The sequence below is a fragment of the Penaeus chinensis genome, chromosome 18 (assembly GCF_019202785.1).
Source record: "Penaeus chinensis breed Huanghai No. 1 chromosome 18, ASM1920278v2, whole genome shotgun sequence".
NCBI classification, from domain to species: Eukaryota; Metazoa; Arthropoda; class Malacostraca; order Decapoda; family Penaeidae; genus Penaeus; species Penaeus chinensis.
In genome coordinates, this window is record NC_061836.1 from 14,440,100 (window position 1) to 14,450,099 (window position 10,000).

Consider the following 10,000-nt stretch of genomic DNA (forward strand, 5'->3'; position numbering starts at 1 on the left):
GCTGTAATGTCTGTCTCTCTTTCTCTTCCTCTTTTTCTCTTTTCTGTGTCTTCTTTTTCTCTCTGTGAACTTGGTTGAGGGAAATTGAAGGACCTTTTCATTGGGCAGGAGAAGTGCTGGCTTTGAAATCTTATTGGATGTTAGGGACTAGAGAATCCAGATCCAATTTTCCATTTTGTGATTTCACAGTATGTTGTCTTATTATTATTGGTGTTATTTTTTATTTGAACTTTGCACTCTGGATTTCTGAACATTGCAGGGAAGGAAGAGGGTTTGTTTTGAAAGCAAATAGTTTCTTTTTGTGTTATTAGATTATTTTCTGCATTCCTTTATTAGTCAGTAGACTTTTCAGATATGATGAGAATATCTAGGAGAGACAGAAAAGCCAACCATGTACTCAAACGCCAACATCTTGTCCTTTCCAGGTTGCCACATCATCGTCACTCTCATCAAGCCTGTCAGCCACCGCTGCTTCCACCCCATGCACACCCTCCTCAAGCCTAGGGGGCAGAGGTGGTGCAGACCTGCTTGTGGTGCCACTTGACGGCAGAACCAGCAGGGGCTCGGAGATGGGCCTTCATGCACCCCATGATGTGTCTGCCAATGTTACCATCGATACTACTCATGATCAGATGAGGTAATGCCATTTCTTTAATGCTTTACTTTGGTGAACTAGAACACCAAAAAAAACCTCAGGTCATTGGGAAGAGGAATTTGATGCTAATAATAGTTGAATAGATTTTTCCTTTAGATAGATGTATATTGTATTTGATAAACCAAGAAATTATGAGAGTTTAGTAAGGAACCATTGGTATGAAACCACAAATGCTGCTCTTTCTGAACTACCAGTCAGACTTGTTTTGTGGCTTTTTACTTTTCAAGTTACAGAAAGTAATTGTAGATAGGTATTATCTGTTTTACACAGAAAAAGAATAATGGTAACCAGTAACTCTAAACTTGTATTGAATTGTACAAAATGTAGTCAATCCCCAGTAACCTCTTAGAACTGCAGTTCTTCAGGCTGTCAGTCCCCATGGCCACAATTTAGCTTGATTTTTGAAGTTTCAGCAAGGCAGATTTGAAGAGTATGATTTTTTATACAGAATATATATGTATTCACTGCCATGTGTCAGATTAATGCTGAACAAGGGAGTTCCAAAATGTTTTGTGGGGGGGGGGCGGGTACGGGAGAGGAAAACATTGGATATTTGGCTGGAGGAAATGTACTATATAGCAAAAAAATTGCTAATTCAAATTCATTAGTAAGGTGTAGGGATTGTGTGGTGGGGTAAGGTTAGGGGAAGTGTAGCTATGAGTACCAAATTTGTCATTTGATACATGAATTTTACAGCAAAAAAGATGCAGAAAATTGGCCAGGTAGATTTTTCATCTGATATGATGTCACAATCAGGATTTAATCCGTCAATCACGGTATGAAAAATCTCTGGGTGTCATTGACCCATGTAGCAGAACTTTCTACCCGATTCGCTCTAGTGCATCGCAATCCCTATACGTGTACCTAGTGTGATGAGTGGGTTTGTTTTGACAGCTATAGGCATTGTCTGGCAGATACAGTTTAAAAAGAAGTTTGCATGTTACATTGAAATTAAACATTTGATTTACTTTTGCAGACCTGCTCTCTTAAGAAGTGGAGTTTCTCAAGATCTTTTGCTTGGACGTTGGAGACTGACCCTAGAGCTGTTTGGCAGAGTCTTTATCGATGACGTTGGAGCTGAACCAGGCTCTATCATTGCTCAGCTAGGAGGATTCCCAGTCAAAGAAGCCAAATTTAGACGGGAAATGGAAAAGTTAAGAAATTGCCAGCAGCGTGATTTGAATCTGACAAAGGTAAGCTTGTCATTCTTTTTGAATCTCAATTTTATTTCACTTCTTTCTTTCTTTTATCAACTGCAATTTAATCCATTTTTATTTCACTTCTTTCTTTTAGCAACTGCATTAAAATTGTTTAGGTGATGATATTAACCCCTCAGTGACGGGTATTAGAAATCTCTCAGCAATGTCCAAAGCTGCTTGGTGCGGGAGTCTGCTACATGCAGCTCTAGTGCATCGCTATGCTGTACCCCTCTGATCATGCGATTTGTTATAACAGCTATACACCTGACCTGGGTCAAGGGAGATTTATCTTCCACTTGTATTGCACTCTGGAGCAATTATGAGGCTGTAGTAATTTTTAAGCTTCAGAAAATCAAGGATTACTAGTTTAAGTGAAAGCCTTTAAACTGCTATAGCACATAGATGGGAAACTAGCTGTTCCAGGGTTGTGTCAGGGTTTTTTATGTTTTTGTTTTGTTTTTGTTGCATATCACAACGTAAACACACTGTGCTTATTAACATGATTTGTATCAAAATGTTAAGAATAGCAAAACTGGTGATTTAATTTGTGTTAACAAATTGAAAATTAAAAGTTTATCTATTGATAAATTGATTCATTTGTTAAGTGAATGAAGTCATTACTGTCTTGGCAGTTGTCTCACAAGCTGTAGATCATATCATATGTCTGATTATGACATTTTGAAAGTTCATTGTTTATCATATTGTTTCCAAAAGTTTTACTTTGGTTAATGTGAAAACTTAATTAGTTAGTGACAGTATTAGAAACCTCTCGGTGTCATAGACTCAGGTGATTTCTGGTAACTGTCCTGCCGTTGGGAGCGGGAGTCTGCTACATGCAGTGGAACGTCCCGCTCAACACACTCTTAACGCGTCACCACACATGTAGCCATACCCAGCAGATCGAGCAGTTTGTTATGACGGTTATACACATGGCCTGGCAGTAACAGGTTAAAAGTTCTTGGTTATATTACTATACATTTTCATGTATATATTTATCCCTTGCTGATAATGCATAGCAGGTATTTATGATGCTAGTGATGTATAGTTTGTGCCAGTATTTTTTATATTTTTTTATTAATTAATTAATTTTTTAACAACTTGTGTTCTAAGATTATTGCATATGAGAGGATTAACATGTACACATTTTATGCTTCATTTCATGAAATACACAGAGACATATTTCTTTTCTTATATAGAAAAGGTATGAATGAGAGTAAATAGTTTTACAATACAAGAGATGAATTTAACCTGTTGCCACCGGGTGGCATGTACATATATGCCATGGCATGCATGAACTACAATCTGGGTGGCATATGCATACATGACATGGTGTACTGGTCCCGTTTTCCGGGGGCATGCCACCCAAGCTATGGTGATGCATGATCCCCCAGGAGTGGGGGCCCAGGCCACTATGAATGCAACCTTGGAGAGGGCTTTTGTATCGGGAAACCACCCAGTATTGGGTTAACTGTTTTGATTATATCTTCGTCAGGATGTATATCTGACGAAGATATAATCAAAACTGGTTAAATACATCTCTTGCATTGTGAAAATATTAATTCTCATTCATACCTTTTCTACATTTGTCAACTTGAATAAATTTCATACATTTCTTGTTTTTGGCAAGTAATATTTTCCTAGGCATGTGATATAGGATTTTACTTAGAACTGATTAACAACTAATTATTTTCATAATTTACATATATTTGGAATTCTTGCATTGTTTGCATATTGTCTTTGTTTCCAAAATGATTATTGTCCCCTGTCCCAACCAGATTGACCGGGAGAGAGGGCAGTTGATCACCCAGACATTCAAGGAACTCAACACTCAGTACAACAATTATCACCGTCGAGGAACACAGTCATCACCACCCTTGGCTGTCAACCGAGTTAAAGTGACATTCCGTGACGAGCCAGGAGAAGGCTCTGGTGTTGCTAGATCATTTTACACAGCCATTGCAGAGGCCCTGCTATCAGGGGAAAAACTCCCGAGCCTGGAATCTTGCCAGGTGAGGCCAAAAGAAGTATGTTACCTGCTCATTATGTTTTTTAGGCTTGTAACTTAACCAACATTTTGTGCATGTTTTTATTTTATTTTTTCCCATTTGAGAGAGATGTTGACTTACCATTTCATCTGTTTTTCATTAAGAAATGCTTCTGCTAATCTTTTGCTTGATGTAATGCCTCTGTTGAGAATTTACTAATTTTATCTCCGTTTTTTTTTAACCCTGATAGTTATTCACAAAAACTTGGTAATATTTTGTGTTTGCTTCTTAAATTTGACACCTTTTGGTTGATAGGTTCAATAATAATATATTATTTTCTGTTCTGATTTTCATTACTTTGATTTCTTTTTCTTTTTTTTTACAAATTAATTATTAGACACGAAGTTTTGTCCTCTGAAAAGGCCCTTTATGAGGAAGTTGACAAATATTTTTAATTGATATTACTTGCTTTCAGGTTGGATTACCAGTAGTTCGGTATAGTCTATATGGTCAGTACAAGGGGCGAGACAGAGATCGACGCCAGGGAGCTTCGTCTTCAAGATCATTGCAAAGAAGAGATGCCCGAAAGACACTCTCTGTGGATGCACGACCCTTCTACATGACTGGAGAGGGCAGTAGTAACGAGCACTTGCCGTCAAATATGCTACAAATTGGTGAAGCCTTATTCCCGAAGGTGCAAAGTCTTAGACCAGTAAGTAAAGCCCTTTACCTAAAATAATAATAATAATAATGATAATGATAATAGAAAAATATTGATCACTGAGTATTTTTTATAAACTTGAGTAAGTTTGTTTCATAATTTCTGTAGAAATATAACTATTGAAAATTTTCAGTCTTTGGCAAGCAAGATCACAGGGATGCTTCTAGAACTGACACATGCTCAGTTGCTCCTTCTGTCTGCAAGTGAAGATGCCCTGCGCCAAAAAGTAGATGAGGCAGTGGATCTTATCCTTGCTCAGGGTCGTGACCACACACCAGAATATTCTCCATCCCATCAAGGCAAGTTCTTTTCTCTTCTTTTCTTTTCTTTTTTTTCCTAAGGAATGGTATACAGTGTTGATTAGATGCCATAATAAGCCGAAATGATAACTTTATATTTATTTTCACACAATTTTGGGCTTACATGGTAGTGCAATGTATTAATTTGAACTGTGCTTCCAGATACAGATGAAGGTGGGGAGGAACCTGAGGATGCAAGTGCTCCACTGTTCTACCAGCCAGGGAAAAGAGGATTCTACTCTCCTCGTCAGGGCCGCCCAACGCCCGAGAGGCTCAATGCCTTCCGCAATGTTGGCAGGTACAGTGCATTGTTTCTGAAGTTGTTGGTGGTGATCATCATCATGTATTATGATATTTGAAGGCATTCTTGTGATGTGCAGATCTCGTTATTTACTGCATCTTCAGAGGTTCCCTGTGATTTCTATTGTCATTATTATTTTTTTTTTTGTTAATATTTATGTTGTTATTGTTTATCATCATCCGTCAATCATCAGATTATATATTATTATCATTATTATTATTGTTTTTTTTTTTTATTCATGTTATTTTTTCTCTTCACCACCAGGTTACTTGGGTTATGCCTGCTGCAGAATGAATTGTGCCCAATCTACCTGAACCGCCATGTCCTCAAGTACATTCTAGGACGCCCCATTCGTTTCCATGACTTGGCCTTCTTTGACCCCGTCATGTATGAAAGCTTGCGAAAGCTGGTGCTGGATGCAGAGAACAAAGACACAGGCGCTGACGTGTTCAAAGCACTTGACCTTACCTTCAGGTGATTATTATTATTGATGTTCAGGATTTTTTATCATCATTATTATTGATATGATGATAATGATTATGCACATGCATGTGCATACACAGACACATGCATAGATACAGACACATGCATGGATACAAACACATGCAATGACACACACACACATGCAATGACACACACACACATGCAATGATACACACATATGCAATGATACACACATGCAATGATACACACACATGCAATGATATACACACATGCAATGATATACACACATGCAATGATATACACACATGCAATGATATACACACATGCAATGATATACACACATGCAATGATACACACACATGCAATGATACACACACATGCAATGATACACACACATGCAATGATACACACACATGCAATGATACACACACATGCAAGGAGAAATCAGGTGAAGTGACGAGCATTTGTGGTAACATCTGTGTGTAAGTACATTTCACAAAACAAAACTACAGTGAACTTTAAATTTTCCCAATGGCAGTAGGTAAGCTTAATCATTAATTCACAACTTAAAAAGATGAATAATGGGATCTTTCTATTTTTCAGCATTGATGTAATTCCTGAAGAAGGTGGCACAAACATAGAACTGATAAGTGGTGGCAGAAATGTGGAGGTGACGACAGCTAATGTATATGACTACGTCCGCAAGTATGCTGAGTATCGCATGGTAAAATCCGAAGAAAAGGCCCTGCAGGTATGACATTCACTGCATTTAATTTTTTGTTCTTTGATCTTTTGATCAGTTTTATGGCAGAAAATTTTGCATTATTGACATTTTTGATAATGAGCTGTGATAAGGATGGATGGCATAACTTTAATATAATAAAGGACAAGTATTTATTGGAGGAGATGTTGGAAGACAAAAAGATGGCCATAATTACCTATTTATTAACATTATGTATGGATAGATGACATACTAACTTGAAAAAACCCTACATAATTTGCATTGTTCAAGTAGCTCCATAATAATATAATGATAAAGTAGGATGTTTTTCATGAATAAAATCTCCCATTGCAGAATATTCGTGATGGTGTATTCGATGTAATCCCAGGAGGATCCCTAGATTCCCTAACAGCTGAAGACCTGCGGCTGTTACTAAATGGGGTTGGGGACATCAATGTAGCTACACTTATATCCTATACGTCTTTCAATGATGAGAGTGCGGAATCATCAGACCGTCTTCACAAGTTCAAACGGTGGCTATGGTCTATAGTTGAGAAAATGACAAACCAGGAAAAGCAGGACTTGGTATGTATTTTTTTATTTTTTTATTTTAAACTTATTTTATATATCCTCTTTGTTTACTATTTGGTCTTTTTTGATGCTTTCAGTACACCGCTGTAATTGTAAAGTTTATTTTTCTTTTATGTATTTCCTTTGGCAGCAATGTACTAAACACCATTTTCCCTTGCTCACAGGTATACTTCTGGACCGGTTCTCCTGCTCTGCCAGCCTCAGAAGAAGGATTCCAGCCAATGCCATCTGTCACTATCAGACCAGCTGACGACTCACATCTACCTACAGCAAACACTTGCATTAGCCGCCTATATATTCCTTTGTATTCTACTCGTGCTATTTTGCGATCTAAACTGTTGTTAGCCATCAAGACTAAAAACTTTGGCTTTGTGTGAGTGTAACCCAAGAAGCTTAAAATTTGTGGCTGACTTTGAACCATGTTGAATTATAATAAAGCAGTTAGTGACTAATGAACGTCTAAGGGAACATTGTGTATGGTGACTGCAAGCGAGACACACATGGAGTCGAGTGAGCAAACAAACAAGATGATTTTGGGAGTGCTGGTCATATGGCATAGGAACTTGAAAATTCTTTGGCTTACTAGTGTTGTGCCTGTACGAAAGAATTATTATTTTGTGTGATTGGAATATACGGCCACCAGGTTTGGCTGGCTAGACTTAAATCTTGTGTGCATTCCCTGATTTCAAATAAATGAAATTCATATTCAGCTATTTGAAATGATGTGAAAAATAGTTTCCTTAAAAGCTATTATCTGGTTATTGTTAAAGTGTGTAAGCAGTGTGTATTGAAATAAAAAAAAAAGAAATTCCATTGTTGTACAATAGACAAGTAGATATGAGTAAAAATCTTGACCAGCTTCCTTTGTGTATCTTTCCTTGTTTCCCAGAAAATCAAACAAAATGCACATGCACCAAGTAAAGACATAGAGTATGAAACTTCCAAATTTCCATCACAGTAAATCAAGTTCACATGCTCAGTGCATGAAAAAGCTGATGATCCAGCTTTGTCTTCATGATTTATCAACCAAAGACAGAAGGTGTATATCATGCATTTTAGTTTACTGAAATGCCCATCTACATTCCAAATGACATTTATTACAATTAATTTAAGTTCCAGATAACTCAGCTGCTCAGTAATAATTTCACTAGGATCATATGTATTGATACGTAAATATGAAAACAAATATCACGGGCAAACTGTAAAAGCTGAATGTGAATTTTTAAAAATACAAACTATTAGCTTCAAAGAATCAAGTAAAGTGGTGCTATTTTAGGAACGATAATTGTCATTACAAATTTTATTGCAAAGGAAATAGCTGTTTTAGATATAAATGTTCATATGGGGATATACAAAGAGAACAAATGTCACAACCCAAAAATAAGCAGTGTAAAGTAAGTCTAGAAACATTTTTATAATTTGTATTATGCTAAACAATGTGAATGGGGAGGTACTGTTTATTTTAAGAATATTGACTAGAAAATAAGAGAATTTGACTATTTTTTGTAGCACCATTAAGGCTTCAGGTGGATGCATATACTATGTTGATAATCCTTTAAACCGGAATTGCCAATATGGTTGTTTATTATTGAAATGAGGTTTTTGGAAAAAAAAATGGTAGACTGCTGTGCAAATCCAAAACCAGCATCCTTTGTTAGAATGTAAATGTACGCTTTATTTAAAAAATTATTACTTGTTCACATGTCTAGGTCTCAAAAATGAAGGCAGATTTATAAAAAAAAGGCAAAAAAAAAAAAAAAAAAATCTTGAATAAGGTGAACTTCCCCCCCTGTTTGTGCTTTTCAATGTTTAATTTTGTTCAAACTGATGGCTTTCCGTTTGTGAAATTGGAAACTATTCAAATGATATCTATTGTAAATTAGTCCAAACGTTAGCACTCCATAACCTTCATTCTGTTTTCTCATGAAAAAAGTGGTTTATAGCCACATTTCTTTCATCATCACTGAATCCACCCATGTTGTCTTCACTGCTATGAGTCCTAAAGAAAACTGACACAGCTTTACATTCTGTGATTGTTTTATGTCCACACACCAATGCACATGTACATGTTTATATGTATGGGAACACTATGCATATTTTTACATATGTATATATATACATAATCATGAGGTATGCTCTCTTGTATGTATATACACATATATGTAAGTATGTATGTGTAAAATTGCATACACATACACTGGTACACATGCACAAAATACTATTTATGGAAACTATGTAAAGGAAAGTTTGATTTTGTTTAATAAGAGAAGGAATAAAAAGACGTATGAAAGGTAATGTTAATTAGGCTGAAAAGTCATAGTGTGCTATTTACTTTTTACTAAGAGGAAGGAGATTACCAATCAACTAGACTGTGTTTGTAAAATACTGACTTTCTGAGTTAAACAAGTTCACATTTAAAGTGCTCCATTATCACTATATGACACTTGGAAATTTACATGCATAATCAGTTTTAAAAATCAATTTTGTTGTAAATAGTTAACAAAAAGGTGAAGTACAATGCATGTGTTGTTAAGTTTATGCATATGATATCAAGTTATTAGCATTCGTAATTAAAATTTTGTGTTCTAACTGGAGTTCATCTTCTACTCTTCCTATTATTTTTGTTAAATCGTACGGACCTATGACAACACCAACGTCGGGTCATGATTATGATATTGAAAAAATGTATTGTTTTCTCAAGTGTAAATTTACCCTCTGCATTTTCAATTGTTTGTAAGCTGCTGCAGTTTGGGAAATGGAGCCAAGACTTTTAGAGAGAAAGTCTGTGGTGTCTTCATATAATATGTAATAATATCAAATAAAAAATCATAAAGGCCGAGTTTGGATTTTGTTTTTATCTTAGTGTACTTTTGACACTTCAACTGGTTATGTGATACTTTCAGGACATATTTGTTTTGCAGTGTAAATTGGTCATTTCAGTATTTAAAAGTTGTGGTTCGAGAAGGATTTCAGAAGCACGAGGAAGATGTTGCTGCTTAGGTATCTGTTATCTTTGCTATTGATAGTCACTGATACTCAAAGTTTCTCTCTCTCTCTCTCTCACTCTCACTCTCACCCTCACCC

General features: G+C 36.2%; 1 protein-coding gene across 7 annotated transcripts in view; it reads left to right on the forward strand.

The window, feature by feature from the left end:
• Window positions 1–9,755, forward strand: part of LOC125034787 (E3 ubiquitin-protein ligase hyd-like) — a 34,510-nt gene extending 24,755 nt beyond the window's left edge. For 5 of the 7 annotated variants that reach the window (XM_047626759.1, XM_047626760.1, XM_047626756.1 and 2 more), the window contains 10 exons: window positions 426–637; window positions 1,632–1,848; window positions 3,630–3,878; window positions 4,315–4,551; window positions 4,694–4,859; window positions 5,022–5,157; window positions 5,425–5,634; window positions 6,208–6,355; window positions 6,680–6,910; window positions 7,081–9,755. In XM_047626759.1, coding sequence (XP_047482715.1) covers window positions 426–637; window positions 1,632–1,848; window positions 3,630–3,878; window positions 4,315–4,551; window positions 4,694–4,859; window positions 5,022–5,157; window positions 5,425–5,634; window positions 6,208–6,355; window positions 6,680–6,910; window positions 7,081–7,293 — 2,019 coding nt within the window. In that variant the 3' untranslated portion in view covers window positions 7,294–9,755. The remainder of the gene's footprint in view (window positions 1–425; window positions 638–1,631; window positions 1,849–3,629; window positions 3,879–4,314; window positions 4,552–4,693; window positions 4,860–5,021; window positions 5,158–5,424; window positions 5,635–6,207; window positions 6,356–6,679; window positions 6,911–7,080) is intronic. The other 2 variants (XM_047626757.1, XM_047626758.1) reach the window with 2 other exon arrangements.
• The last annotated feature ends 245 nt before the right edge of the window (window positions 9,756–10,000 follow it).